Source organism: Heliangelus exortis, chromosome 15, assembly GCF_036169615.1.
Source record: "Heliangelus exortis chromosome 15, bHelExo1.hap1, whole genome shotgun sequence".
Lineage (NCBI taxonomy): Eukaryota > Metazoa > Chordata > Aves > Apodiformes > Trochilidae > Heliangelus > Heliangelus exortis.
The window spans coordinates 15,499,346-15,525,257 of NC_092436.1; the positions used below are offsets into that span (position 1 = coordinate 15,499,346).

General features: G+C 56.4%; 5 protein-coding genes across 12 annotated transcripts; 3 read left to right on the forward strand and 2 right to left on the reverse strand.

Annotated features, from left to right (window-relative positions):
• The first annotated feature begins 4,604 nt into the window (after positions 1-4,604).
• On the forward strand, positions 4,605-5,618 carry LOC139802901 (SLC35A4 upstream open reading frame protein). Its single transcript, XM_071758528.1, has 3 exons — positions 4,605-4,704; positions 4,786-4,884; positions 4,999-5,618. The coding sequence occupies exons 1-3, from the start codon at positions 4,690-4,692 to the stop codon at positions 5,194-5,196; spliced, it is 312 nt and encodes a 103-aa protein (XP_071614629.1). The 5' UTR covers positions 4,605-4,689; the 3' UTR covers positions 5,197-5,618.
• A 71-nt stretch (positions 5,619-5,689) lies between these two features.
• SLC35A4 (solute carrier family 35 member A4) lies at positions 5,690-7,314 on the forward strand. Its single transcript, XM_071758527.1, has 2 exons — positions 5,690-6,633; positions 6,748-7,314. The coding sequence occupies exons 1-2, from the start codon at positions 5,690-5,692 to the stop codon at positions 6,818-6,820; spliced, it is 1,017 nt and encodes a 338-aa protein (XP_071614628.1). The 3' UTR covers positions 6,821-7,314.
• A 1,122-nt stretch (positions 7,315-8,436) lies between these two features.
• CD14 (CD14 molecule) lies at positions 8,437-12,382 on the reverse strand. 3 transcript variants are annotated; one of them, XM_071758530.1, is made up of 2 exons: positions 11,563-12,382; positions 8,437-10,728 (listed from the first exon to the last, which is right to left on the reverse strand). In XM_071758530.1, the coding sequence occupies exon 2, from the start codon at positions 10,716-10,718 to the stop codon at positions 9,363-9,365; it is 1,356 nt and encodes a 451-aa protein (XP_071614631.1). In that variant the 5' UTR covers positions 10,719-10,728; positions 11,563-12,382; the 3' UTR covers positions 8,437-9,362. The 3 variants fall into 3 exon arrangements, with proteins under 3 accessions (XP_071614631.1, XP_071614633.1, XP_071614630.1); XM_071758532.1 differs by lacking the exon at positions 11,563-12,382 and adding an exon at positions 11,456-11,508; XM_071758529.1 differs by lacking the exon at positions 11,563-12,382 and adding an exon at positions 10,914-11,213.
• A 2,803-nt stretch (positions 12,383-15,185) lies between these two features.
• TMCO6 (transmembrane and coiled-coil domains 6) lies at positions 15,186-23,594 on the forward strand. 6 transcript variants are annotated; one of them, XM_071758337.1, is made up of 12 exons: positions 15,186-15,508; positions 16,434-16,546; positions 17,600-17,709; positions 17,831-18,014; positions 18,787-18,891; positions 19,355-19,440; positions 19,912-20,028; positions 20,919-21,030; positions 21,144-21,321; positions 22,012-22,106; positions 22,571-22,747; positions 23,054-23,412. In XM_071758337.1, the coding sequence occupies exons 1-12, from the start codon at positions 15,424-15,426 to the stop codon at positions 23,270-23,272; spliced, it is 1,581 nt and encodes a 526-aa protein (XP_071614438.1). In that variant the 5' UTR covers positions 15,186-15,423; the 3' UTR covers positions 23,273-23,412. The 6 variants fall into 6 exon arrangements, 5 of the variants coding, with proteins under 5 accessions (XP_071614438.1, XP_071614435.1, XP_071614434.1 ...); XM_071758334.1 differs by having other exon boundaries at positions 15,349-15,508; positions 23,074-23,594; XM_071758333.1 differs by having other exon boundaries at positions 15,349-15,508; positions 17,873-18,014.
• On the reverse strand, positions 23,514-25,895 carry NDUFA2 (NADH:ubiquinone oxidoreductase subunit A2). Its single transcript, XM_071758339.1, has 3 exons — positions 25,733-25,895; positions 25,514-25,620; positions 23,514-23,712 (listed from the first exon to the last, which is right to left on the reverse strand). The coding sequence occupies exons 1-3, from the start codon at positions 25,834-25,836 to the stop codon at positions 23,621-23,623; spliced, it is 303 nt and encodes a 100-aa protein (XP_071614440.1). The 5' UTR covers positions 25,837-25,895; the 3' UTR covers positions 23,514-23,620.
• Positions 25,896-25,912: the final 17 nt, after the last annotated feature.

The following is a 25,912-nucleotide window of genomic DNA, read 5'->3' on the forward strand; positions in this document are numbered from 1 at the left end:
TTTTTCAGCTTGCAAAGTGGCCTGATTGGAAGCAGCTGAGGAATTACCTGCTCATTATCTGCCTCTGCTTCACAACCCCCCCAGCTGGGTGGGAGCAGTGCAATCTCAAGGGGGAGGGGGATATAAATTAAATTTCCAAGCCCCCTGGCAGCCCAGAGGCTTCCCTGGGGCTGCCTGTTTCAGTGCCCCCAAATCCACACCTTTAAATCCTTAAGCCTCTAAACCCTGGTGGTAAGAGAACCCCAGAATCCCCATTTTTTAATTCACTGGGTAGCCAAGCCCCCCAAAAATGTCCATTTCTCAGAACTCATCAGCCTTGCTTGTCGGTTTTTAACAGGGGTGGCAGACAGAGTTTGGGTCCCCCAAATCCCACAGGAAGGTGAACAAAGAAAGGAAATTTTAAAAAAAAATTTAAAGCCTCAAAGGAGGGAAGAAGGTGCCAGTTTGTGGTCACAGGAGGCTGAGGGAGCCCTTCCCTAATTGTTGGCAAAGAGGGAGCTGCCAGCCCTAATCCTTAGGGAGTACCTGAAGGGGGGAGGTTTGGGGGTCTCCCTTGTTCCTTCCTCCTCAGTTTTGTGCTGGGGTCCCCCCCAGGCTGCTGCTCCCATCCCCTGGGAGCCAGGAATGTCCTGGATGACCGTGGATCCATCCCCAGGACAGCAGCAACACCTGAGCTGCTTCCAGTGAGGGCTGGGGGATCAAAAGGATTTTATGGGAATGAGGAGTTTCCTGAAATGAAATCCTGTTTGGTGAAAACCACATTCCTGGGTAAGTGGCTCTCTTCTGCCACTAAACAACAGGAGGGTGATTTGGGGCTGAATCCAGGCCCTTTGCATGTAAAGAGATAAAAAGCTCAAGGAATTAGGTGAGGCCTTGGAAATGGAAATTGGTTAAAACCTGCAGCCCAACATTATCCCTGTGTTGGAGGAGGGATTAACAGAAGGACGTGGCAGGATGACTGCCAGGAAAACCACCAAAGGCACCCCCACACACACCTGATGTTATGAATGACTGAGACTCAATATTCTGCTGTAAATGGTTTAATTTAATTAATAAAATTGCAATGAGCAAAACAGCCCTGGGTGCGAGGGGAGTCTCTGCTCCCCTCACAGGCACCCGTAAAGTTTAATCTTTTAGTTTATATTCCACACCTTAATACATATTCATAACTATTTAATACACATTCATAACTATTCTAATACACATTCATAACTATCCTAATACATATTCATAACTATTCTAATACATATTCATGACTGTTCCAGGAACAGGCTGGGTTATGTTTATTAGTTCTTGGAAGAGTTGGGCCTTCAAAGGCAGGTGTCCACTTTCTCTCTGAGGGGCTTTTTGACCCCCAGCTGGAGGTCGTTGGATGAAGTCAGTGTCTGCCTCAGTTTCCCCTCTCCTTACCCTTCAATTCTGCACAAAGAATCCTAGAATTGGCTGGGTTGGAAGGGACCTCAGAGCTCATCAAGTCCAACCCTTGCTCCACTCCCCCCGTGGTTCCCAGCCCATGGCACTGAGTGCCACATCCAGGCTCTTTTGAAATATCTCCAGGGATGGAGAATCCACCCCTTCCCTGGGCAGCCCATTCCAATGGCTGAGCACCCTCTCTGCAAAGAATTTTTTCCTAATATCCAACCTAAACCTCCCCTGGCAGAGCTGAAGCTCTGCCAGGGGAGGTTTAGGTTGGATATTAGGAAAGAATTCTTTAGTCCATGCCCTCTTGTCCCACTGATATCTGCCCAACCCCCCCTGGCTCCAACCTCCTTTCAGGGAGTTGGAGAGAGTGATGAGGTCTCCCCTGAGCCTCCTCTTCTCCAGCCTCAACACCCCCAGCTCCCTCAGCCCTTCCTCACAGGACTTGTGCTGGATCCCTTCCCAGCCTCCTTGCTCTTCTCTGGACCTGCTCCAGCACCTCAATCTCCTTCCTGAGCTGAGGGGCCCAGAACTGGACACAGGACTCAAGCTGTGGCCTCCCCAGGGCTGAGCACAGGGGCAGAATCCCTTCCCTGGACCTGCTGGCCACGCTGTTCCTGAGCCAGCCCAGGATGCCATTGGCCTTCTTGGCCACCTGGGCACACTGCTGCCTCCTCTTCAGCTTCCTGGCAATCCAGACTCCCAGGTCCCTTTCTGCCACTCTGTGCCCAGCCTGGAGCTCCCCATGGGGTTGTTGTGTTGAACCTCATCCCATTGGGATCAGCCCAACTCTCCAGTGTGTCCAGGTCCCTCTGCAGAGCCCTCCTGCCTTCCAGCTGATCCAGCACCTCAATCTCCTTCCTGAGCTGAGGGGCCCAGAACTGGACACAGGGGAAGTGTAGAGTTTTGCATTTGGGGAAGAACAACACGATGTCCCAGTATAGGTTGGGGGCTGAGCTGCTGGAGAGCAGTGTAGGTGAAAGAGACCTGGGGGTCCTGGTAGACAAGAAGATGACCATGAGCCAGCAATGTGCCCTTGTGGCCAAGAAGGCCAATGGCATCCTGGGGTGCATTAGAAAGGGGGTGGTTAGTAGGTCAAGAGAGGTTCTCCTCCCCCTCTATTCTGCGTTGGTGAGGCCACACCTGGAGTATTGTGTCCAGTTCTGGGCCCCTCAGTTCAAGAAGGACAGGGAAGTGCTTGAAAGAGTCCAGCGCAGAGCTACTGAGATGATTAAGGGAGTGGAACATCTCCCTTATGAGGAAAGGCTGAGGGAGCTGGGGCTCTTTAGTTTGGAGAAAAGGAGACTGAGGGGTGACCTCATCAATGTTTTCAAATATGTAAGGGGTGAGTGTCAGGGAGATGGAGTTAGGCTTTTCTCAGTGGTGACCAGTGATAGGACAAGGGGTAATGGGTGCAAGTTGGAGCATAGGAGGTTCAAGTTGAATATCAGAAAAAATTTTTTTACTGTAAGGGTGATGGAGCCCTGGAACAGGCTGCCCAGGGGGGTTGTGGAGTCTCCTTCACTGGAGACATTCAAAACCCACCTGGACACGTTCCTAGGGGATGTACTCTAGGGGGCCCTGCTCTGGCAGGGGGGGTTGGACTAGATGATCTTTCGAGGTCCCTTCCAACCCCTAGGATTCTAGGATTCTATGATTCTATGAGCTCCTTTCCCGTGCAACACTTCAGTCAGCAGTAAAACCACCATAAATTGACACGTTCTGTGGTGAGCAGCAAAATCAGCTTAATTAGCACAACAGAATATAAATTGTAGCGTTTTCAAGGTACAGAAACTGTGGATGCCTCCTTTCTTGTTCCCCTAAGCCTTGGGGTTCCACAAGGAGCAGTTATCTTTGCATCTTCCACAACGTTGAAGGCAGATGTCTGCCTCAGTTTCCCCTCTCCTTACCCTTCAATTCTGCACAAAGAATCCTAGAATTGGCTGGGTTGGAAGGGACCTCAGAGATCATCAAGTCCAACCCTTGAGGTAGTCCTGCATTAGTCCTCTCAAAATGGGGTTAGCAAAATACTCGATAAAAGTTGGGTTAGGAAACGCTTTAATTATTCAAATAATTATTCCACATGAATGAAACACATATCTTACACCTGAGAATGCAAATATTGGTTAATTCCAGGACATGGGATAAATACTGCAGAGAGGTTTATGCATCCAGATCTCCCCTGCCAATGGTTTTGAGGCTCTCTGGTGCATCCAGCACTGCCAGAAGGAGGAATTCCTGCCTTCCAAAAATGAGGAAAAGAGCCCCCGGAGCTGTCTGCACACACACACCCTGCAGATGGAAGGGAAGGAGAGGTTAATGAGGTTGGGAGATGTTTTGTTTCCCTGAGAGGGGTCCCTGGTGCTGCCCAGGGGGATGAGGAGCTGATCCCTGCCCATTCCCAACACAAAGGTGAGGATACCCGGCCCTAAGCATGGGGAAAGCTGACAGAGCAGGGAGGGAGGGAAGGGAGATGGGAAGAGGGAAGAGGGAAGGGAAGAGGGAAGAGAAAGGAAGTGAAGGGAGAAGGGGAGATGGGAAGAGAAAAGGGGGAAGGAGGAAGGGAAGGGGAGAAGGGAAGGAGAAGGGAGAGAAAAGGGAAAAAAGGGAAAAGGGAAAAAAGGGAAAAAAGGGAAAAAAGGGAAAAGGGAAAAGGGAAAAGGGAAAAGGGAAAAAGGAAAAAGGGAAAAGGGAAAAAGGGAAAAAGGGAAAAAAGGAAAAAAGGAAAAAAGGAAAAAAAGGAAAACGGGGGAAAAGGGGAAAAAGGGGGAAAAGGGGGAAAAGGGGAAAAGGTGGAAAGGTGGAAAGGGGAAAAAGGGAGAAAAAAGGGAAAAGGGAAAAAAGGAAAAAAGGGAAAAAAGGGAGAACAGGGGAAAAGGGAAAAAGTGGAAAGGGGGAAAAGGGAGAAAAGGGGGAAAAGGGGAAAAAGGGGAAAAAGGGGAAAAGGGGAAAAGGGGAAAAGGGGAAAAGGGGAAAAGGGGAAAAGGGGAAAAGGGGAAAAGGGGAAAAAGGGAAAAAGGGAAAAAGGGAAAAAAGGGAAAAAAGGGAAAAGGGAAAAGGGAAAAGGGAAAAGGGAAAAGGGAAAAGGGAAAAGGGAAAAGGGAAAAGGGAAAAGGGAAAAGGGAAAAGGGAAAAGGGAAGGTCCCAGCCACGTTCCCTCCCAGGCGGTCCCTGACAGCCCCGCCTCAAGATGGCGGCGGGCGGGCTGCCCGTCACGTGTCCCCCCCGGCAGCCAATCAGGATCGGGCACCGCCGCGGTGCCGCCTCAAGATGTCGGACGGGAAGGTGAGTGTGGGAGAGGGGGGCTGGACAGTCCCGCTGAGCCCAGCCGCGCTGAGCCGCCCTCTCTGACCTTCCCCTCCCCAGGACCCGCTGCCCAAGCTGAAGGACCTGGCCTTCCTGAAGGACCAGCTGGAGAGCCTGCAGCGCAGGGTGGAGGACGAGGTGCAGGCGGGCGTGGGGCAGGTAAAGGCGGCGGGGCGGCCTGCGGGCCCTGGTGGGCACCAACCCCTCCGTCCTGAGGGGAAGATCGGCGGAAAAATCCCTCTGCCCGGCCTGACTCTCTGCTCTTCCTCGCAGGATGGCTCTCTGCTGGCTTCGCCGTTCCTCAAGGGCTTCCTGGCCGGCTACGTGGTAGCCAAACTGCGGTTCTCGGCCGTGCTGGGGTTCCTGGTCGGTACCTGCACCGGCGTGTACGCTGCTCAGAACTACAACGTCCCCAACGTTGAGAAAACCCTGCGGGACTACCTCAATTCCCTGAAAAAAGGTCGGGATTAGCGAGGAGGAGCCCCCCGGGGGCAGCAGGACCGGAGGCACCTGACAGCACCCCCCTCATCCCTGCCCAGGGGCTATGGGGGCTTTATCCCGGCGTCCCCACAGCAGTGACCACTCCACTGACCCACGGCAGCTCGGACACGGCAGTAACCAACGGTTTGCCAGCTGATTATTGCTCTTTTTTTCTCTCCTCCCCATGCCCCTGGAGACTGAAGGGCTGCCTGTGACATGTCACCCTCCTGGCCACCTGGACACCCTCCCACCCAGCTCATGCTTTGCCCTAGGAGTGTGCTTTGTGTGGCTCCCTGGGGGTGGCTCCGTAGTTCTCCTCCTAACAAAAGACAAAACACGAAATCAGAGATGTAGCAGGTGGCATCATCCCTGTTCCCATCAGGCTCATTAAATTCCCGGTATTTGGTCTCTTCTTGAATCTCCTAGGGTTAGGAGTCTGGCTGCACCTAGAGCAGCTCCCCCTGTCCTGGCTGCCACCTGAAAAATGGTGATTTTTGGTAATGCTGCTGGCTCTGCAAAGCGGGTGCTGAGGAGGGGGCTGTGGGGACTGATGCTGCTCCTGTCTGTGGCCATTTATGGCTCCCACGCTCCCCTCCTGACTCTCTGCAAGGTGGATGGTGTGATCCCCTTCAGCTCCACCTCCGTGGTGGTTCTGGTGGAGCTGACAAAACTGGTGTTTTCCCTCCTGTTCCTGCTGACCTGGGACAGGGAGCTGCTGGGAGCTGCTGTCTCGTGGCACCACGTTGTCCCCTTCGCCCTCTCTGCCCTCCTCTATGCTGCCAACAACAACCTGGTGGTTCACATGCAGCTCTTCATGGATCCCAGCACCTACCAGGTCCTCAGCAACCTGAAGATTGTGAGCACTGCACTCCTCTACAGCCTCTTCCTACGCCAAAGACTCAGCCTGCACAAATGGGTGGCTCTCTTCCTGCTGGTGGCTGCCGGGGTGAGTTACAGCTCTGGTGGCCTGCAGGACCCTGGCAGCCCCTCCAAGATGCAGATGCACATCACCCCAGTGGGCTTCTTGCTGCTCCTGGTGTACTGCCTGATATCAGGCTTGTCTGCTGTCTACACAGAAGCCATCCTGAAAACCCAAGCACTGCCTCTCAGCCTTCAGAACCTTTTCCTTTACTTCTTCGGGGTCCTGCTCAACCTGCTGGGTTACTTCTGGAGCAGTGCAGAGAGAGGCTTCCTGGAGGGCTTTTCCTCCTGGGTGCTGCTGATCGTGGTCAGCCAGGCCTTGAATGGCTTGATCATGTCTGTGGTGATGAAGCACAGCAGTAACATCACCAGGCTCTTTGTCATCTCCTGCTCTCTCCTGGTCAATGCCCTCCTCTCTGTCACCCTCTTCAACCTGCAGCTCACCCTCCTCTTCTTCGTGGCTGCCTCCTGCATTGGCCTGGCTGTTCACCTCTACTATGGGGTCAGGTAGCTGCTGCCTCCCTGCCCTGCATGTGCTGGGGCTCTCTGGTTGTTCCTCAGGGTTGTTTGGGGCTTGGGGCTGTGCTTTGCCTGACAACCTCCCCACCTTGCTGTTTGCAGGGAGCTGTGCAAGACAAGCAAAAGGCCCCCAGAGGAGGAGTGCCCCAAGCGTGGGGGGGTTCCTTCTCCCTGAATCCAGCTGGGTCCTGCTCCAGCCTGGCTGTTCCATGGGTTTCCCACATCATCAGGGAGACCCCAGCCTGAGTCCTGAGCACCTCTGTCACCTTCTCAAGCTGCTTCCCCACACCAAAGAGCACCCATTTCTTGTGCCTCAAGATGTTCTGCAGTGCTTGGCCCCTCTCTGCTGTCAGCCCAGCTCAGGGCTGCTGCCAGGAGGGCCTCCTGCATCCCACATCCCAGCTCATCCCCAGCCCTGGGCTTTGGGATTCTCTTGGGGCTTTGGGGAGTCACCCCTGCTGGGCTCTGACCCCTTCAGCCCTTGTTGGGCTGGGGAAGGAGTCTCCCTCCCTGTTTGTGGAGTTCACAGCACAGGGTTGGTGCTTCTCCTGCTCCCCAGGAGAGGGGTGGGCAGCACCCATGTGTGTGCCAGTGCTGTGGCCAGAGAGTTGTGGCAAGCAGAAGCCCCTGCTGGCTCTGGGCAGGGTTATTAAAGCTGGAGTTAACACACTGGTGTGTCTGTCCCTTTGTCCCTCTGGGCAGAGGTTTGGGGGACAGGGACGTGTCTGCCCCAAACCTCACTCAGCAGGGAGGTGACAGCAGCTTTATTGCAGCTGCAGCAGTGGGGGGGTCACCCACCCTCCTGCCATGCCTGCTCTGCTCCTCTTCCAGACCCTGCTCCCACAGGGGGTCCCAGTGCCACAGGGGGGTTTGTCCCCATGGGGGTGTCCCAATGCCAGAGTGGGGTTTGTCCCCACAGAGGTGTCCCAGTGCCAGAGGGTTTTTTCCCCACAGGTTGTCCCAGTGGGGTTTGTCCACAGGGTGGTATCCAGAGTGGGGTTTTATTTGTCTCCATGGGGTGTCCCAGTGCCAAAATGGGATTTATCCCCATGGGGTGTCCCAGTGCCACAGTGGGGTTTGTCCCCATGGGGTGTCCCAATGCCAGAGTGGGTTTTTATTTGTCCCTACAGAGACAAGAGCCACCAAGGAGGGTCACATCCCCCCTCCTCCTGCACACCAGCACCCCCTTAGTCCTCTGCTTGCTCCCAGCCCAGCCCCATGCTTGGTTTTGGGGTTCCACTCACCCCCCTGGGATGCTCCTGGCTCCAAGAGGGACATCTGTGCAAGCTGGGAGAGGAGGTGAGGGACCTTGGACTGGCATAAAGGTTTCTCTGGACACCAGAAGCAACCCCAACCCCCAGAATCCCAGTTATTGGGATACCCAATCCCAGTCTTGGGCATCCCAGACATTGGGATCAAGCACACCAGGAAAGCACAAAAGGAAATGCTGAGGATCTGTGTGCTCTGGGGAAATGCAGAGTGGGGCAGCCAGCAGAGAGGTCCCAGGACAGTCCCCTTGCTCTGGGACAGGACCAGGGACAACGTGGAGATGCACACAGGGCCACCAGGTTTGGTGTGTGTGGGCCCCAACTAGGGGCACCCCACAGGCAGGAGCACCCCTGGGTGCCACCAAGCAGGCAGCAGAGCCCAAAGGCCATCATGGGGCCAGGGCTGGACCTTGGGTCCTCTCCAGCCACTGTCCCTCTCCAGCCCTGGATTTTCCAGGCTGGTTTCCCACTCCCAGGTGAGCCCAGCCCAGTGTGTGCACAGAGGGTGAGGTGACACAGCAAATGGCCAGGATTAGATTTTAATGAGAAGGCAGAACAGGCCATGGGGCACAGCTCAGTGCTGCCTGCCTCCCACCAGCCCCATTTTCCTCCCCCGTGCCCCTTTTTCCATTTTTGTTCCTTCCCCAGCACCATTCTCCCTCTGACCCTCCCCCTCAGAGCTCCCTGGTAAGTTCTGTGCCCCCAGATCTCCCTCAGCTTCCCCAAATCCCTTTTCTCTTTCCCAGGAGGCATTTCCTGAAGGCAGAATAAACCCATTTTCTTCTTACCAGTTATAAAGTTTCTGGCTGAACCTCTTCAAGGCCACACTCAAGGGGCTCATCCACCAGTGCCTCAAGAACTCAGGTCTTGGTTGCTGCCTCCTGCTCATTAGTGGTGGTGATTAATTTGTTCATTTCCCTGTATTTTGTGGTTTCCATCTGGTGTTAAATCACTGAGCAGCAGGGACAGGGGACACAGGGCTACAAAGTTTGGGTGAGACTTTCGGGGGTGGTGGAACCAGAGCCTCTGAGCACCCCCAGATCTGGAATTGGACTCCTCTTGGGCAGGTCAGTGGGTGCAGGGGGGTCAGAGCATGGCAATGGGCTTTCTGCCCCAAAACTTGGCTGGGCAAAGGCACAGCCACCCTGGGATCACAGAATACTTGGGTTGGAAGAGACCTCCAAGCTCATCCAGCCCAACCTTTGCCCAACACCCCAGTCAGCTCCTAAACCCTGTCCTTAAGGACCAGCTCCAAATGCCTTTTAAATGCCTCCAGGGATGGGGACTCCCCCAGGGCCATCCCAATGCCTGGAATGCTGCTGGGGACAATCCTGCTCTCCGGGGGACACAGAGGGAGCCCTCACCATCACCTGAAGCTCCTTCCCATGGAGCTCCTGGCCCTGCATCCCAGGGGGGGGGGGGGGGGGACGACAGTCCCCACCTCCCCTTTTACCCCCTCCAGCAGGGCTGGAGAAGTCCAGGTCTGGATCTGAGCAAGCAGAGAGCCCCAGCCAGGCCGAGCAGGACGAGGACAACAGTGATGGGGACAATGACAGCCACGCTGTGACACCGCAGCCCCGAGACCGGCACGTCCTTCACCTGCCAGCCCTGGTAGCCAGGGGGCAAGTGGCACCTGTAGTCCTGTGGCCAGCCCTGGCCAAGGTGCCCCGTGGCTGCCAGTGCCTGGAGCCCCCCAGCCCCAGAGCAGGAGCAGGAATAGGGATTCCCATCCAGAGCCACCTCCCGCAGGACCCCCAGGAGCTTCACCTCCTCCCAGGGCAGCTCCGCAATGGAGTTGTTCTCCAGGTGCAGGGTGTCCAACCTGGGGCAATTCCCGAGGGAGGGAGCAGCCTCCAGCAGGTTTTGGCTCAGGAAGAGCTTCCTCAGGAAGCTGAGGGAGATGTCCACAGCCCGGAGGTGGTTACGGCTCAGGTCCAACACCTCCAGGTGGGGAGGCAGAGGTCTGAGGACTTCATCCAAACCCACATCTGACAAGTTGAAAATTCGGAGGGTCTGTGGCCACTGGCAGGAGGAGGAGGAGGAGGATGGGTCTGTCAGGAGCTTGTTCTGACTGAGATCCAGGTGCTGGAGCTCCGGGAGCAGCCTCAGGCTTTGGCAGACACCAGGGTAGGATGTGAGCTCGTTGTGCTGCAGGCTCAGCACCTGGAGCTGGGGAAAAGCCCCCTGGCAGAAGGTGGGCAGCAAACTCTCATCCCCGAGGCTGTTCCCTGCCAAATCCAGGGAGTGCAGGGCTTTGAACAGCCTTCCAATGCCACAGGGCAGGCCGGTGACACGGGACTGGGTGACAGCCAGCTCCTGCAGGGTCTCCAGCCAGGTCCCCAGGCTGGAAAATTCCTCCTCCCGCCCCAGCAGAGGAGCAGATGTCACATTGTGGAACTGAAGGGACAAGATGGGCAAGCCCTGGCCAGCCATGCCGGCCCAGTTGCCTCTGCCCTGGAAAACACAGCTCTTAAACACCAACTCCTCCACGTGGGTGTAGGAGAAGAACCTCAGGACTCGGGCGAGGAGCACCTCAGGAACCAGGAGATTACCAAAAATGATTTTCTTGATGATAAGGGAGCCCAGCACGGTGGGAGCATCCTCCAGGTCAGTGATGGGTTGGGCTGTGTATCTCTCCAGCTCTCCCCCCCAAAACTCCACAACTGAGGCTGCGAGGCACTGGATGGCGCTGCCGATGCTTTTCTGGGACAGGTTGTGGCACACACAGTGCTCCTGGGTGCGATTGAAGAAACAGGGACCCCTTCCCTCCACCACCCCCAGGAGCAGGAGAACGGCCACCCTCATGGTGAGCACCCTAGAAATGAGGAGAAAAGGAGTGAAAGGCAGCACCCCGGGGGCAGATGAGGTGCCTGGAGGGGTGGCTTGGGTACATTCAGCCCCAGAAAGCCACTGCTGGGGGACACGGAGCTGTCCTCACCCCCCCTGCCCAGCTCAGACTCCCAGAGCCCCTCATCCAGGAGCTGGGAGCACTGGTCTCACCCCATCCCAGAAAGGGGGTTCTGGGTGAGGTTCAGAAATCCCACGGGTCAGGAGAAGCCAGGAATGCTGAGTTAGAGGCAGGGAAGGAAGACGGCTCAGCCCGGCAGCGGGGTGGGTGGGAGAGCCCCAGCTCTGTTTGTGTCTCTGTCTTCTGGAGCAGGAAATTGCAACAGAGGCTTCGTGGTTTCGTTTTTCTCCCCCAAGAATCTGATTCCCTGCCACAGCCTCCAAGGGGAAAGTAGGGAATCAAGTCGGAGGGGCTGGGGGTACCCCAGAAACTGCTTTGCTGTCCAGCGGATGGGACAGACTTCTCCACGGATTGAAAAAAAAAAACAGAACACAACAAAAAACGAAACAAAAAAAAAAAAAAAAGAGCAGCAAGTGAAGATTCAAGGCTTATAAGAATGTGCTGACTCAGCACATTGGGGTGGTGCCGAGGAGTTTTGGGAGGTCTCCTCTCCAAGCAAAGCTGTGCCCAGCACTAACCCCGCTCAGCCGCAGCTTTTCCACCTCAAACCCCTCAAGGACGGAGCTCTCCCTACCTGCTCGGGACCGTCCCGGAGCTCCAGCGCCCTCCCGAACGTCTCCCAATTCCCCTCCCCGGGAGGGCAGCCCCAAGCCGGGTTGGTTTTGTCTCTGAGTCACTCACCTGCCAGCTCACACCCAAAATTTCCTTGCCCCACGGCTCCTTCCTCTCCTTGCTGCCAACTCCTGGGTGCCAGAGGCTCTGCAGGTCCAGCATCCACTGTTCCCTCCAGGAGACCCCAGAGCCTGCAGGTATTTTCCAGCTGTTCCTGGTGTTTGTTTCCAGCTGTTCCTGGTGTTTGTTTCCAGCTGTTCCTGGTGTTTGTTTCCAGCTCCCTGTAGAGCCGGGTGGGTCAGGACAGAAGGAGCCAAGCTCTGGGTGCTGCTCCTCCACCCCCCCTGGGTGACTTCCTGAGCAGGATGAGGCCAACCCCGGGGCACTGCTCAGCAGCCACCTCGGACACTTCTGCTTCTCTTCCCACTCCCCAGGGGATCTTCCAGCTGGCCATGGCTGCAGGCTGGGGAAGGGTTTGATCTGATGACTTCCTGAGGAAGGATGAGGCCAAAGAGTGGGGTCAAGGTGTCCTAAATACACGCTCAGGACCAGCCCGTGCACACCTTGGGTTCTGGATGTTCTGGGCTTGCTGTACCCCAGAACCCACTGGGTGCTGTGCACCCTGCAGAAAGGCACTGTCACACCCAGCACCCAGACCACCCCCAGGTCAGGGAAGGGTTTGAGTTGGAAGGGACCCTAAAGCCCATCCCATTCCCACCCCTGCCATGGGCAGGGACCCCTCCCGCAGCCCAGGGGGCTCCAAGCCCCATCCAACCTTCAACACTGCCAGGGATGGGGCAGCCACAGCTTCTGGGGGCAACCTGGGCCACCCCAGCACCCTAAAGACACAGCCACGTGCGTCCCGTGTAGGATGGGGACAGGACAAGTCCCCATTTGCTGTGTGTGCAGCCCAGGGCTGCCACAGGCACTTCTGCACCCAAGGTTGGCTTCCTTGGTGAGCTGGCCACTTGCCCAAGGGAGTCCCCTCACTTTCCCCACACCCCTTTGGCACCTGGTGGCTGTTCCTGCAGCAGGATGCAGTTAGTGCAAAGCAAGCAGAGACCACCAAATACTTGGGAAGACACCTCAGGGATTGTAATTTCTTCTCAGATTTCAAAAAGGGTTTCAGAAAGACACCAAAGCCACAGGGCTGGAAGATGCAGTTCCCACTTGGCTGATGATAATGTGGCATTGCAGGGACACACAGAGTGTGACAGCATGGGGACAGGAGCTGCCTGTGCCACACGCTCTGCTGCCAGGATGGGGGCAGGGAAAGTCTCCTTTTGGTCATTCCATTGATTGCAGTTTCCTTGTTCCTGGAATCCCAGGGGGAGCCTTGCACTGCTCTGCAGCCTTTTCTCCATCAACTCCTTGTGCAGAGGGATCCAGCAATTCCATGAATCCTCTTCTCCATCCTTGGGTTACAGGGAAATGGCTGCTGTGTGGTGCTCTGCAGCCTTTTCTCCAGCAACTCCTTGTGCTGAGGGGTTCAGCAATTCCATGAATCCTCTTCTCCATCCTCAGGTTACAGGGAAATGGCTGCTGTGTGCACCAGGGAAAAATCATAGCAGCTTTTCTAAGCTCTCCTCTCTTCTCCTGGTGCTGAAGATGGAAGCTCTGGGCCTGGTACCTTTGAATCACTCATTCTTGGCCACCAGCTCCAAATTCCCCCAAAACACCTTTCTGGGGGAAAAATGAGCTTTTTGATCTATGAAGACAGGCTGAAAGAGTTGGGGTTGTTCAGCCTGGGGAGGAGAAGGCTCCAAGGAGATCTCAGAACCCCTTCAAGTTGTTGCAAGATGAACCTCTCTTAGGGCATTGATTACCACCCCCCACGTACCTTGTAATCCAGTTATGTTCTTATTCATTTCTTGGGTATGGAGGCCTCCCAACAGGTCACCAACCTTCTGCCAAAGTTCCCACACAAAGGAGGAGAGTTCTAGCTCCTTTGTCCATATCATTAGCTCCTCATTTGCAGGGGTGCTCGATGACAGCCCCATCTTTTTCTTGGTGAGTCAGTGATAGAGAAGGAAGGTAGTAGGTTTCTTACCTGATTCCTTGGGTTCTCTGCTGATGTCAGTTCATGCCAAACTGTCTCCCTTTCTTCTGGTTCACCTGAGCAGGGGCTAGACCAAGGTCTTTGCCTACATTCTCCACCAGATGTTGCAAGATGAAGCTCTCTTAGGGCACGGTGCTCTACAGAAATGCACAAACAGTTGCACAAAAAATGCCCTGAGTTGGGTGCCCTCAGGGCTGGGTGCTACTGCTCCAGAACCCACAGACCTCTCTGCTGGCTTGCTCAGGAGTGAACTGAGCTTGGGAGTTTGAGCCTCACCTTTTATTGGCCCCCTAATCCTGCCCATGTGCAGTTGGGGCCCACCCTGATCAGGCCCAGGTGGGCTTCACACAAGCTCCTGCCCACTGCCTGGTGATTAGTGGCACCTGGGTGCCTCATTTCACTACACATGGCCACTACCTGGTAATTAGTGGCACCTGGGTGCCTCATTTCACTACACATGGCCACTACCTGGTAATTAGTGGCACCTGGGTGCTCATTTCACTACATCAAGTCCCTGAAGGTCCCCTACAAAAAACCTGAGGAGGGATGGTTTACCAGGGTGTGTAGCAACAACAGGAAGGGGCAATGGCCTTAAACTAGAGCAGGGTAGGTTGAGGTTAAACATCTGGAAGAAATTCCTTATTTGAGGGTGGTTAAACACTGGAGCAGGCTGCCCAGAGAACTGGGGGAGGCCTCATCTCTGAAGACATTCAAGGTCAGGCTTGATGGGGCTCTGAGCAACCTGATCTAATTAAAGATGGGGGGGGTTGGACCTTTAAAGGTCCCTTCCAACCCAAAGCATTCTCTGATTTCCTGGCTGGTGGCCATGTGGCTCTGGAGCCACCTTTTGGGTGATGTCTGCCTTGTCCTTGTTGCCAAGGAGGAAGAGCTCATCCCTGTGGGGCATTTCCCTTGCCTGCCCCTTTTGATGGGGTGGGGTGGGCTGGTTCTGGTTGAAAAATAACTCAGAAATTCAGGAAGATGTGATTATTTGGTGCAAGATGCACTCTAGGTACAGGCAGGTTAAAAAGGTGGCTGGAAAGGCACAAAATGTCACAGGCAGCAGGGAGCAAGGACCTCCTGGCACAACCTGGCCTTGAAAAAGGGAATTTCTTAGAGGTTTTAAGGGTGCCTCATGTACATCACAAACTTGACAGAGAAGATTCGTGGTCTATATGGACAATTGGGCCTAAGGAATGCAGGAGGTGTTAAAAAAGAACCAAAATCAAGATGATTGAGTGCAGAACCAGCCCTGGTGCTACAGAACCTGTGATGTTGTGTCCTTTAGGTAAACTTAGGCTATTATAATCCTAAAAAAAATCACACCTCCAGCCCAAAAAGACCCCAGCCCAGGTGAGGACCCTGAGCACAGGTTATAGTAGAAGCACTGATATTAAAACTAGGGGACAATTTTATCATCCTTAAGGTCCTTTCCCCTCCTAAGGATTTTATGGCTCCCTGATTCTATATGGAAATTGCTAACGAGTCAGAGCAAATCGGGTGGCTCTGGGAGGTCACTCATTAACTAATTAACTAATTAACACTTTACTGTAGCAACACCTCGTGGAAAACCTCCCTTGGGATGCTCGGTTTGTGGGAAGCCACGGACACCCCCCCGAAACCTGCAATAAATAACAACATCTCCACTCCCAAAATCCCCTTTTTTCTCCGCCCTTCGGGACCCAACCACCAACGGCAACATCGGGACCGGCCCAGTTCCGACCGGCCCAGCTGGACCCGCTCCTCCGGAACCGCAGAACCCGCGGGGTATCCCGGGAGAACCCGAGTCCGGCTCCGCCTTCCCGGGGCTGCCGGGGACCGCTCCGCCCCGACCCGGTCCGGCCCGGCCTCTTCCTCCTCCCCCCGCCGCCATGTGGGCCCGGAGGCTGCGCTGGACCGGACCCGGAGGGCTCGGGGCGGAGGAGCTGCGGGTTCGGCGGAGGGAACGAGAGGCGGGTACGGAACCGGGGTGTGGGGAACCCCAAGCCAGGGCTGGGGTGCGGGGGGAGAGGGGGTTCCGGGGGGTTCGTGGGTTCTGAGGGGGTTCGTGGGACAACACAGAGGGTTCGTGGGACCCCAGAATGGGTTTGTGGGTCCTGAGGTGTTTGTGGGACCCCCAGAGTGGGTTCGTGGGACCCCACAGCTGGTTCGTGGGACCGCAGGGTGGGTTCTTGGGTCCTGAGGGGTTCGTGGGATCCCAAAGTGGGTTCGTGGGACCCCAGGATGGGTTCGTGGGTCACGAGGGTGTTGTGGGACCCCAGAGTGGGTTCGTGGGTCCCGGGGGTGTGTGGGACCCCAAAGCGGGTTTGTGGGGCCCCCCAGCCGGTTCGTGGGACCCCAGAGTAGGTTCTAGGGTCGTGGGGGGTTTGTGGGACCCCAGAGTGGGATCGAGGGTGCCAGGGGGGTTTGTGGGACCCCAGGGTGGGTTTTTGGGTCCTGGGGGATTTGTCGGACTCCCAGAGCAGTATCAGGGACCCCAGGGTGGGTTCTTGGGTCCTGGGGGATTTGTGGGACCCCCAGAGCAGTTCTATGGGTCCCAGGAGGTTTGTGGGACCCCAGAGTGGGTTGATGTGTCCCAGGGGGTCTATGGGACCCTGGGCACTGCTCTGAGAAGCATTCTGCAGCTTTTGTGTTCATTCATCTCCGGGTGTTTTCTGCTCCAGAGGCCCCATTCCCTCCACCCCCTCCCTGCTGGGTGGGATTCCCCAGGAAAAGGCTCTTTGGGTCCCTCCTGCCCAGCTTCACCCCCGGGGTACCCAACCTCCCATCCTGGCTGCTTCACCACATCCTCCCTGTGAGGAGGGACAGAGCTCCCTAGGGGGGGTGGAGAAGGCTCCCGGCCACCTCCTGGGGAGGTGACAGGGACCTGGTTTGGTGTCAGCCCTGAGGAAAGCCCGTCGGGAGCAGCACTTGGTCAGCAAGAGGCTCCTGAGGGAGGAGACAGAGGCAGAGGATGGAGCAGGGATGGTGCCAGAGCCTCTCTCGGAGGCCGAGGTGAGGAATGTGATGTTCTCTGGGTCTGCACCAGCCCCTGGGTGGGGGTTTGGGAGGGTTTGTTGGGCCACTTGAACAGACAGGGTGAGAAACAGAAAGGTTCTGTGTGAGCATGGATGAGGGGATTGAGTAGGAACCAGTAGGAAATTCACAGATGACACCAAGCTGGGGGGAAGTGTGGATCAGCTGGAAGGCAGGAGGGCTCTGCAGAGGGACCTGGACAGACTGGAGAGTTGGGCTGATCCCAACGGGATGAGGTTCAACACAACAACCCCATGGGGAGCTCCAGGCTGGGCACAGAGTGGCAGAAAGGGACCTGGGAGTCTGGATTGCCAGGAAGCTGAACAGGAGCCAGCAGTGTGCCCAGGTGGCCAAGAAGGCCAATGGCATCCTGGGCTGGCTCAGGAACAGCGTGGCCAGCAGGTCCAGGGAAGGGATTCTGCCCCTGTGCTCAGCCCTGGGGAGGCCACAGCTTGAGTCCTGTGTCCAGTTCTGGGCCCCTCAGCTCAGGAAGGAGATTGAGGTGCTGGAGCAGGTCCAGAGAAGAGCAAGGAGGCTGGGAAGGGATCCAGCACAAGTCCTGTGAGGAAGGGCTGAGGGAGCTGGGGGTGTTGAGGCTGGAGAAGAGGAGGCTCAGGGGAGACCTCATCACTCTCTCCAACTCCCTGAAAGGAGGTTGGAGCCAGGGGGGGGTTGGGCTCTTTTCCCAGGCAACTCTCAGCAAGACAAGAGGGCACAAGAGGTCTCAAGTTGTGCCAGGGGAGGTTTAGGTTGGACATTAGAAAGAATTTCTTTCTGGAGAGGGTGATCAGGCATTGGAATGGGCTGCCCAGGGAAGGGGTGGATTCTCCATCCCTGGAGGTTTTTAAGAAGAGCCTGGATGTGGCACTCAGTGCCATGGGCTGGGAACCACGGGGGGAGTGGATCAATGATTAATGACTTGATGATCCCAGAGCTCCTTTCCAACCTGGATGAGTCTGTGAGCATCTTTGTGGTCCAGGAGTGATGGGGTGAAACCTCAATGCTGTCCCTGCTTGACCCATCTTTTAATAGGTTCTTGAGCTGCTCAGGGGGATGCAGAGGGGCTCGGAGGAGAGGAAGAGATCCCTCAAACAGCTCCACAGGGCCCTGAGGAACAAGGAGACTCAGCAGAAGTTTGTCAGGTCAGCCCAGGTTTGACATTGCAGGGCTCTTAGCAAAGCCCAGAGTGGCTTTTTGTCCCCCTTGTTGTGGGGGGTGAAGGGTGGGGAGCAGGGGGTGTCAGCAGCCTTTGGGTTCCCCCAGGCTGGACGGCAGCATCCGGACGCTCCTTGGGGTCTTCACCAGCCCCCTGGCTGACATCCAGATGGAAGCTGCCCACTGCCTCCACGAGCTGTCCCACTCCAGTGACCCTGCTGTGGCTGAGGCATGTCTGCCAGCCACCCCCTACCTCCTCACCTACCTCTCAGGACACAGCGTGGAGTTCATGGTAAGATCCAGGCTTGATGATCCCTGAAGAACACTCAGGTGCTGTCCTCTTTTGGGCAGCCTTAGCCTAAGGTGGTAGGAAAGGGATGTCTGGAAATCTCCAGTCCAGCCTTCCCCTGGGAGCAGTCCCTGGTGCTATCCCAAGGCAGTGTGGCTTTTTCTTGGAAATATGGAGGCCCTCTTCACCGTGCCCCATCCCCAAACCAAGAGGAGTTGGGTTCCACTGTGTTTAGATCCCCTCCCTGGTAGCTGCAGGCTGCTCCCAAACATCCCCCAGGCTGGGAGGGATGCAGAGTTTGGCCCCATTTGCAGTGGGTTCCTCCTCTCCAGCTTCAAACTCTGCTTGGGGAAGCTGGAATCCCATCACCAGGTGTCTGCTCTGGCTTCTTGGATGCAGAGTGAGCCTGGCCAGGGGGTACCTTGGTGTCCCTGTGCTGGGGAAAGCAGGAACACATCAGGGATGATGCAGGTTGGGAGGGGATCTGAGGTCAGGGACAAGGCAGGGAGGGAGCCCAAGGCCATGGTGACATTTTAAGGGAGTGGAATCAGAGGGGTCTTGGGGAAATGGCACAGAAATCACCTCCTCCAAAGTAAAAGTCATCAGGTCCCAACCAGGGCCAGGTAGGAAAAGGATAAATTGAAGCTGCTTGTCTTAGTTTGAGTGAGAGGAACTAAAAGAGAGCTTTCAGACTCTGAAAGGGGTGGAACACAGTGATCCAGGGGCTGGAGAGTCCCCAAGGGGGAAGGGACCTCCTCTCTGGGGTGTTTTTCAGGAGCTGTGTTTGTACACATTGGGCAACCTGGTGGTGGAAAGTGAAGCTGTGAGGAAGCAGCTTCTGCCTCAGGGCATCATTCCAGTGCTGGCATCCTGCATCCAGGTGGGTGAGCTCTGCCCCAGAAAGGCTTTTCCTGGCCTCTCCGGGCTCTGGTTGATAGGACTGAGATCCCAGCCCTCCCTACAGCTGCAGCAGAGTCCCCTCTGCTCTTCCCTTGGGACTGAAAGTCTCTCAGGACTCTCCTGAGCTGCTTTTTTGGGGCCCAGGTCACCATGACCTTGTGCTCTCCCCCAGCTGAACCTCTCACATCCAATAAATCATCTGTGACATGGGGAGCCTCAGGGGCTCCAGGTGGTACCCGAGGCCACCCCAGGGCTGATCCAAAGCAGTTCTGCTGCTCTCTTTGGGCTCCTGGATCCCTAAGGCTGCAGGGATGGGGGGGGCAGCTCAGCTTCGGTGTGAGCACAGCTTGCTCTGTCACCCCCTGTCCCCCCCTCTGCCCCTCCACTGCTTGCTTTGGGGTTACCCCAAGACCCCAGCCCCCCTGTGTTCTCTTTGCTTGCAGTCCCCACACCAGGCTGTGCTGGAAGCTTTGGGCTATGCCCTCTCCCAGCTCCTCCAAGCCAAGGAAGCCCCCACAGAGATCATCCCGTGAGTCCCAACCTCCTCACCCCCACCTCGGGAGGGGCCCTGGGCTGATGTCCCCCCTGTGCTGGGGACAGGGATGCTTTGTCCATCCCAGTGACACTGATGGTGCAGAGCTGAAGCCCAACAGAACCGTGGTGGGTTTTTTGGGGGATCAGGGTGCAGAACCCATTTCCTTCAGCCTGACCTGAGCAGAGAGCTCGGGTGTTTCAGGGAAGGGCAGTGCTGAGCAGGACAGGCTCACAGCAAAATTCTGGCTGTGTTCCTCCTCTGAAGGAAAAGAGCAACCCCCAGTGCCCAAAGGGTGACCCCAGACAAGGTGTCCCACGGGGACAGGGGGACCTTGTGCCAGAGTTTCTCCCCGGGGTGTTTCTGGAGGCTCCCTGCTGGGTGGCCATGGCTTGTGTCTCCTTCTCAGTTGTCTGGCTGGCTGGTTGTCCCCTGGTTTCTCTGCTAACTCTGCCATTCTGCCCCCAGCTTGGTGCTGGACTCTCCTCTCCCCCAGCACATGCTCCAACTGGTTTGCTCTGGTCTGAAGACTGGGACAGGAGCAGCCGTGGAGTTTGCCTGGTGTCTGCACTACATCATTTGTAGGTAAATCTGCTTCACTCCTCATCTGGAGCCCCCTGGGGGCAGCCCAGAGGAGGCACAAAGGCTCAGGAGGACCTGGATTGCTTCCCTTTGCTCCCTTCCCTTGGGAAGGTGCTGTCCCTGAGTGCACACATGGTGCTTGCAGGATCACTCAGCTCCTTTCCAGGGTGACAAACCTGGGCAGGCTGTTCCTAATCCTCTGAACCCCCTTGTCCCCCCATGTCTGGGCCTATACCCCAAGACAAGCTCCCTAAATTCTCCATCTTCTAAGTTTTGTCACCTGGCTTTGTCCCTACCTGCCTTGGGGTGGCTGCTCTGGTGCCATCTCTTTCAGCAGCCTCAGCAAAAAGAAAGAAATCCCAGAATCCCAGACTGGATTGGGTTGGAAGGGACCTTAAAGACCATCCCATTCCCACCCCTCTGCCATGGTCAGGGACCCCTCCCCCAGCCCAGGGGGCTCCAAGCCCCATCCAACCTTCAACGCTGCCAGGGATGGGGCAGCCACAGCTTCTGGGGGCAACCTGGGCCACCCCCTTCACACTGAAGACACAAACTAGTGGTAATTTTTGAATTATAGGAGGTGGGGGGCTTTTTAGTTTGCTTTCATATTTCATTTTTTCACCAATAAGATCTAGTGGTGGTTTATTCTGAGTTCTTGAGCCCGTTAACTGTCACAACAGATGTATTAAAAAGTGTTAAAAGTAAAGGACACAGTGATAACCCAGAGCAGTGCTTTTTAAAAAACACAAGATATTCTATGGACCCTGGTTTATGGAGCCAAACCAGCTAGAATGCCAAAAAGAACCTTATTTAAAGGAAAAAAAGCCCTCATCCTCTTATTTTGGCTGTTGTGTCCTGGCTGAGAGCCACCACCCTGTCCCTTCCCTTTGCAGCCACACGGCCACCAGGTCACTGCTGTCCCTGGGGGCCCTGCCTGCCCTCACCTCCCTCCTGCTCCACCTGGCTTCTGAAATCCCCCCAAACCCTCCTGAGGGCCTGGAGCTGGTAAGACAGGAGCCTGGTGCCCCCTGCTCCTGGCATTGCTGGGGGGATGAGCTCTGGATCAAGAGCTTTGTGTGGTTTTTTGGTTTTTTTTTTTTTCCCCCCCCTCCTTGCAGCTGGTGTGCCCGGTGCTGCGGTGTCTCAGCAATCTGCTGGCAGAGCAGGGGTTCTGCTGTCAGAACCAGGTTCTGGACCAGCGCCTGCTCGTCGCCCTCTTCCTCATCCTGCAGAGCTTCCTCCAGCACCATCCCTTCATGGCCCAGGAATGTCTCTGCCTGCTCAACAACCTCACGGGTGAGCTCCTCCCTGGAGCTGCTGCTGCCCCCTCCCACGGCTGGTGGTGGAGTCCTGAGCACAGGGACCACGGAACCACAGACTGGGTTGGGTTGGGTTGGGTTGGAAAGGACCTTCAGGACCATCCATTCCCACCCCCCTGCCATGGTCAGGGACACCTCCCCCAGCCCAGGGGGCTCCAAGCCCCATCCAACCTTCAGCACTGCCAGGGATGGGGCAGCCACAGCTTCTCTGGGAAACCTGGGCCAGGGGCTCAACACCCTCACAACAAGGAATTTCTTCTAAAAACCTCATCTCAATTTCTCTTCCATTTTAAAGCCATCATCCTTTGTCCCACCACTGGATTTTTCCAGCTGGAAACCCTTCCCCCTCATCCCATCCCTCCAGGCCCTTGTCCCAAGTCCCTCCCCAGCTTTCCTGGAGCCCCTCCAGGCACTGGAAGGTGCTCTGAGGTCTCCCTGGAGCCTTCTCCAGGCTGAACACCCCCAAATCTCCCAGCCTGGCTCAGAGCAGAGCTTCTCCAGCCCTTGTGGGACCATCCTAGTGGTTTCCTCTGAACTGACTCCACCAGCTCCACATCCTTGTGTTGAGGGCTGCAGAACCATCAGTGCAGGGGGACTTCCCTGGAGAAGTTTCCAAGATCTCCCTGAGGAACTTTGATGCTGTGTGTTCCTTCTCTGCCCACCCCAGCTGATGAACCCTTCTTCTGCTCTGCTCTGCTCTCCCTGGACTTGCTCCCAGCCCTGCTGCAGCTCCTCTCCTCTTCCCAGATGGTCCGTGTGCTGGTAAGACCTCAGCTCCTGCCCCAGGCCTGGCTGGAACCTGAACCCCACCTGCCTGGTGCTGGGTTTGGGGTTGGTTTTGGGGCAGGAGCTCTGGTGGTGTGGTCACCTCCCCGGAACTCCTGGTGTGTCTGCCCTTGCCAGACCTGTCCCAGCAGAAGAGGGGTCCCAAGGCAGAGGATCTGCAGTGGCCCTGGGAGGCTGCTGCCACCTTCTTTTGGAAGCCCCTCAGGGTTTAGGGGGTCCTGGGGGGGTTTCTGCCAAGGCAGGGGGCTGAGCAGTGCCTGGGGGTGGGGATGGAGGAGGCTTTTGAAGAGCATTCCAAACCCAGCTGGTTGGTGGGCACTTTGGGGAAGCACCTAGCAGGACCTCCAGGAAGGACAGGGAGGTTTTTGGAGCCCTGCTCGGCTCTCTTCCCACTTTAGATGTCCCCTTTGTCCCCTCCCTCTCCCGGCTCCTCCCTCCAGGTCCTGACAGTGCTGTGCAATGTGGCTGTGCAGGGAGCAGGGCACTGCCGGGAGCTGCTCCGGGCCCTGCCCCTGCTCCTCTCCCTGCTCCTGCCCCTCCTGGCACTGCCCGGGGACACCCAGGTGCTGGGACAGGGACTGGAGCTGCTGCACCTCCTCTTCCTCCACTGCCCAGAGGTAAGAGCCTGCCCAGAATCCACCAGGAGATTGTAAAGTTGGGAATGATGATGATGATGAGGAGGAAGAAATAATTGCACCTTCAGCCACCCCCCCAAACACGAGGCTGAAGGGGACACGTGTGGAACCTCTTGTGTCCCTGGGGGGTTCCTTTTTATTGACAATGAGTGGGTTTGGTTTGGTTTTGGGGTCTGGTTTTTTTTTTTTTGGAGAGGGGGGGGCAGGTTGTTTGTACCCTTTACCTGGGGAGGATTCTTTCTGATTCAGCTCTGTGCCCTTCCCCATGGCTTGGGGCCATTCCCTCAGCCCCCTCTCCCCTGGCACAGGCTGCTGCTGACTTCCTCAGGCAGGGTGGGCACCAGGTCCTGGAGCAGCACCAGAGCATCCCAGAGCTGCAGGAGAGGGCAGGAGCACTGCTGGAAATGCTCAGGCAGCCCCCAGGAACCTCTGCCTGCACTCCCTGCCCCACCACACTCCCTGCCTTCTCCTAGGCCACTCCACCTCCCTTCCCTCCTCCCACCCTGAGCTCCAAGGAGGAGCAAACCCTTTGTCCCTGCTGCCCCGGGGCTGGGCAGGGGTCAGACACCAGTGGCAGCACTGGGGGATGAGGGGCTGGCCAGGATGTGGCTGTTCCCATCCCTTGCAGGCTGCCCCTGCCTCCCCACAGCTCAGGGATGGGGCTCTGGGTGCTGGGGGGGTGGGGTGGGACCCCCCCTGGCTCAGCCCTTCCCTCCTTTTTGCCTTGAAAGTCAAGAGAATGAAGCTCAGGGTCATCATCTGCTGTTTATACAAGTGACAAGTTAAAAGATTTACATTTTACATTAAATATCCATCAGCCCAGGCTGCAGCAGGGGTGGTATTTACTGTCTCTCTTCACACTTTGCCTTTCACAATCTTCTCCAAGGCCTTGGCCACTTCATCCACGCCCAGGTTGTCCAGGGCCACGCTCTTCTCCTTGCCAAATTCTGCAGGAAAAACAAGAGGCCAAGGGGCAGCAAGTGCCTCAGTCTCCTCCTGCTGCAAGGCCAACCCAAAATTTCCTCCTGGGATTCCCAAGGTGTCACAACCCAAGCTCCCTTTGGCACCTTCCTTCTCCTCCCACCTTCTCTTGTCCTTTCCCAACATATTTCCTTCCTTTTTTTTTTGTTAACTTCTGCAGCAGAGCAGCTGGGCAGAGGCCCCCACCACATCCCAAGGCAACCTGGGGGCTTTTGGCCTTTTCCCATCCAGATCCTCACCAGCACTTCAGGAAAACAGTGCTGGAAAACTTGCTGCTCCTCCAGCAGCCTCCAGCTGGGGGGGTTTGGTTCGCCTGCAGCTCACACAGACACCAGGAGCTCTGCTGCCCTCTGTGCTTGCACCGAGAAGCACACGGTTAAAGTCATTGAAACCTCCTTGAAAAAGTTTCTGAGTTATTTTTTTCCAGCTCAGATGGCTTTAGGAAGAACACGAAGCCTTTACAGAGCTTTTCTTGGTGTTTCACTGATTATGCAGTGAAAACAAAGGAAAACAGAGAGTTTTCTGTAGAGGAATCCACAGGCACAAGCTGGTAAAATATCTGATGTACCACAGACTTCTCTTTTGTGTCTTACCAGGTCATAAAATCATTTTGTTTGGAAAAGACCTTTAAGATCATCAAACCCAAGCATTACCACAGCACTGCCAGGGCCACCCCTGCTCCACGTTCCTCAGCTCCACATCTCCAGGGCTTGGAAACCCCTCCAGGGATGGGGAATCCCCCTGGGCCAGGCCCTGAGACCCTTTCCAGGGAGAAATTGTTCCCCAGCTCCAACCTAAACCTCCCCAAAAGTTCCTCTTGGCCCATCCCTTGGTCCTGGGGAGCAGAGCCCGACCCCCCCTGGCTCCAACCTCCTCTCAGGGGGTTGCAGAGAGCCAGAAGGTCTCCCCTCAGCCTCCTCTGCTCCAGGATCAACACCCCCAGGGCCCTCAGCTGCTCCTCACAACTTCTCCAGACCTTCTCCTTGCTCTCCAGCCCCTTCCCCAGCTCCATTCCCTTCTCTGGACACTCTCCAGCCCCTCAATCTCCTTCTGCTCCTCAGGGGCCCAGAACTGACCCCAGGATTGGAGCTGCAGCCTCAGCAGTGCCCAGCACAGGGACCATCCCTGCCCTGCTCCTGCTGACACCACACAGGGCCAGGGGGGCTTTCCTGCCTCAACCAACACCCTCAGCTCCTTTGCCCCCGGACACTTCCCCCTTTTCCCAAACCTGGAGAGCTGCCCGGGTCCCTCTGCAGACCCTTCCTACCCTGAGACCCCCCCAGCTCTCCCCCCCTAACCTGGTGTCACCTGCAGACTGACTGAAGGGGCACTTGATCCCCTGATCAGATCATTGATAAAGGTGTTAAAGAGAACTGACCACCCCCTCCTTGAAGCTCAGGCCTGAAATTTTAATAATGGTTGGGCAATCCCTTCCAAACTGGGCTGTTCTGTGATCCCAGGGAACAGCCTGACAGGCTCAGGAAGGCTTTTGTTGTTATTTTTTTCCACTTCCCCCTTTTCCCAAACCTGGAGAGCTGCCCGGGGTTGTTGTGACCTCAGCTCAGAAGTTCTCCTGATCCTTCTTCTCCAGACCCTTTCCCATCTCCCTTCCTTTTCTCTGGACAAGCTCCAACCCCTGGTCAGAGTTTTGGGGTTCTCCAGCCCCTCCTGCTTGTGCTCCAGCCCCTTCCCCAGCTCCGTGGCTTTTTTCCCCTTCCCATACCCAGGGCTCAGCCCCTTCCAACCCCCACCCCCTCCAGGACTCACCGTAACGAGCCCAGAGCTTGGGCTTCACCCCCGAGCACTCTCGGATGAGGATGGGGAACTCGGGGTTGGCTTTTTTCAGGCTCACGTAGTGCTGCTCGATGAACTCCCTGAGGGGAGGAGGAACCGGCGGGGCTGGCAGCGAGCACGGCGGGGGGGCTGAGGGCAACCCGCTGCCTCTCTACCCCGCTCCGGACCGCCCTGAGCCCGGCCCCGGCTCACCTGACACCGCGGCTGCTGGCAGAGGTCTGGCAGAGGTGGATGCGGAGCTCCCGGACGCCGCGGCCCAAGCCGCTCCCCAGGCCCCGCACCACCGCCGCCGCCATCTTCTCTCTGAGCCGGGCCGCGACGACAAGGAGGCGGGGCTTTAGGCGGCAGCCAATGGTGGAAGCCGTCAATCAT

Coding starts and splice junctions, on each gene's coding strand:
- LOC139802901 (XM_071758528.1), top strand. Junction 4,885..4,998: donor TGCAGGCGGGCGTGGGGCAG/GTAAAGGCGGCG, acceptor TCTTCCTCGCAG/GATGGCTCTCTGCTGGCTTC.
- SLC35A4 (XM_071758527.1), top strand. CDS start 5,690: ATGGTGATTTTTGGTAATGCTGCTGGCTCTGCAAAGCGGGTGCTGAGG. Junction 6,634..6,747: donor CACCTCTACTATGGGGTCAG/GTAGCTGCTGCC, acceptor TGCTGTTTGCAG/GGAGCTGTGCAAGACAAGCA.
- TMCO6 (XM_071758337.1), top strand. CDS start 15,424: ATGTGGGCCCGGAGGCTGCGCTGGACCGGACCCGGAGGGCTCGGGGCG. Junction 18,015..18,786: donor GACACAGCGTGGAGTTCATG/GTAAGATCCAGG, acceptor GGTGTTTTTCAG/GAGCTGTGTTTGTACACATT. Junction 21,322..22,011: donor CCTGCTCAACAACCTCACGG/GTGAGCTCCTCC, acceptor TGCCCACCCCAG/CTGATGAACCCTTCTTCTGC.
- NDUFA2 (XM_071758339.1), bottom strand. CDS start 25,836: ATGGCGGCGGCGGTGGTGCGGGGCCTGGGGAGCGGCTTGGGCCGCGGC. Junction 25,621..25,732: donor GCCAGCAGCCGCGGTGTCAG/GTGAGCCGGGGC, acceptor TCCTCCCCTCAG/GGAGTTCATCGAGCAGCACT. Junction 23,713..25,513: donor CAAGCTCTGGGCTCGTTACG/GTGAGTCCTGGA, acceptor TTTTTCCTGCAG/AATTTGGCAAGGAGAAGAGC.